At 59.1% G+C, this 1,914-nt stretch overlaps 1 protein-coding gene across 1 annotated transcript; it reads left to right on the top strand.

The window, feature by feature from the left end:
- Positions 1 to 554: 554 nt before the first annotated feature.
- On the top strand, positions 555 to 1,025 carry MNEG_4318 (Histone H4; the record flags this gene model as incomplete). The annotated part of the gene is made up of 2 exons (XM_014047210.1): positions 555 to 676; positions 836 to 1,025. 2 exons carry the CDS (start codon positions 555 to 557, stop codon positions 1,023 to 1,025), a joined length of 312 nt encoding a protein of 103 aa, XP_013902664.1.
- Between the last annotated feature and the right edge of the window lie 889 nt (positions 1,026 to 1,914).

The following is a 1,914-nucleotide window of genomic DNA, read 5'->3' as shown; positions in this document are numbered from 1 at the left end:
GAGGGGGGTTGCAATAGAGGGGGGGTTTGAGAGAGGTGATGATGTGAAATGCAGCAGGCGTGTCGATGCCTTGGTGTGCAGCAGCGCTGCTGCTCCACAACAGCGCTTTTCCAAACCACCCGCCCGGCTCCGGCCCATAGCCCGCTGGCCTCACAGCATCACCGCTGCGCACCTTGGTGGCCAGCTGCTTGCGGGGCGCCTTGCCGCCGGTGGACTTGCGGGCAGTCTGCTTGGTGCGGGCCATGGTGGCTGATGCTGTTGTTGCTTCTCGAAGCGGTGAGCAGAGAGTACTGGAGGTTGCTTGTGAGCTGGCACCAAGCAACGGCGATGCTTATCAACATCGTGCGAGCAAATCCAGCTTCCATATGCCTTCCCTCGCTCAGGCGGCAGAGGACGAAGCTCGCGGGTAGCTGGCTCAGGGGCGCGAAGGCAGCACGAAGCTGGGCTCGTTCGTTGCTCCACGGCGTCCTTCAAAAGCCGTCTGTTCGCCCTGGGCCAGCCACAACACTCACTGCTTCGGCACAGCACACCCAACTCAACAACACCCAGCAGGCATGTCTGGACGCGGCAAGGGCGGCAAGGGCCTCGGCAAGGGTGGCGCCAAGCGCCACCGCAAGGTGCTGCGCGACAACATCCAGGGCATCACCAAGCCCGCCATCCGCCGCCTGGCCCGCAGGTGTGAGGCATGGTGATGCCAGGGTTGGTGGGTTGGGGTTGGGGCAGCGCTGTGTTGCGATGTTGACTTGGTGCAGCTGACGCCTGTGGTTGTGCTGCTGCCCGCTGCAATTTGCCCTCACCCTCCCATACTCACCCACCTTTCAACTCTCTTCTCCAGGGGCGGTGTCAAGCGCATCAGCGGCCTCATCTACGAGGAGACCCGTGGCGTGCTCAAGGTGTTCCTTGAAAACGTGGTGCGCGACGCCGTGACCTACACCGAGCACGCGCGCCGCAAGACCGTGACGGCCATGGACGTCGTCTACGCGCTCAAGCGTCAGGGCCGCACCCTCTACGGCTTCGGTGGTTAAGCGGCCTCCCGCCCGCAGCTGCTGTGATGCCCCTCGCTGGGCGCACACGCAAACCACACCCCAAAACGGTGGCTCTCGCCACCACCACACCGTGATAACTTTTCGTGGGGGTTTGATTGGCTGGGAGCAAGTACAGGTGATATGTCATGCACGTTTGTTGATTAGCAGGTTGGTGGCCATGTGGGTGGCACATTCAGGGGCGTAAACAGAGCATGGTACTTGTCCAGCAGCCAGCACTCCTGGCAAGGGGGAGTGCTACGCGAGTGTCAGTGTCTGTGATGACATGGCAGCAGCACAACACTTGAAACATCTGTGCAGATGTTCTAGCGTCCGCTTTGGCCTTGCTGTCAATTACACACACACATTACAATTATACTGAGGCAGTACAAATATAATTGACTTGCTTGGACTGCGCTTACGACCGTGCACTCTTAGTTTGCACCAACCCCTATGCACCCAGTAATAAGCAAGCACCAGGCCTCAGGTTTTCATCCAAGGGAGACAGCGTGAAGCATCACAGGCCACACAGATATTAAGTAGCCAACAGCACAGGGGAATGCATCCATGCAGGGTTTCCACCAATCAATTTGAGCTGACATCGTTACCAGATTGACACTGTGCAACGGCAGCGCTTCCCTTGCTGCATTTGAGGTGTAGCTGCAGGATCTGCGGTTCTTTGGCTGGCGATTGTCCACACGCATCAACCCATCTGCCTGTCTGCAAAAAGCAGCAGGCAGTATCTAGGCTGGACGTTGAAAACCCCCCGTCGACGACGTAGCCGGGCCGCGATATACCACGGACCTGAACCCAGATCATGCTTTGGTGGTGGCAAGAGCCACCGTTTTGGGTTTGTAGGCTGGGCCAGTGACCTGGGCGCAAGGAGGCGCTT

The sequence above is a fragment of the Monoraphidium neglectum genome, assembly GCF_000611645.1.
Source record: "Monoraphidium neglectum strain SAG 48.87 unplaced genomic scaffold scaffold00593, whole genome shotgun sequence".
Taxonomy (NCBI): domain Eukaryota; kingdom Viridiplantae; phylum Chlorophyta; class Chlorophyceae; order Sphaeropleales; family Selenastraceae; genus Monoraphidium; species Monoraphidium neglectum.
Note: the sequence above shows the minus strand (reverse complement) of the source record. Positions and strands in the feature narration are given on the sequence as shown.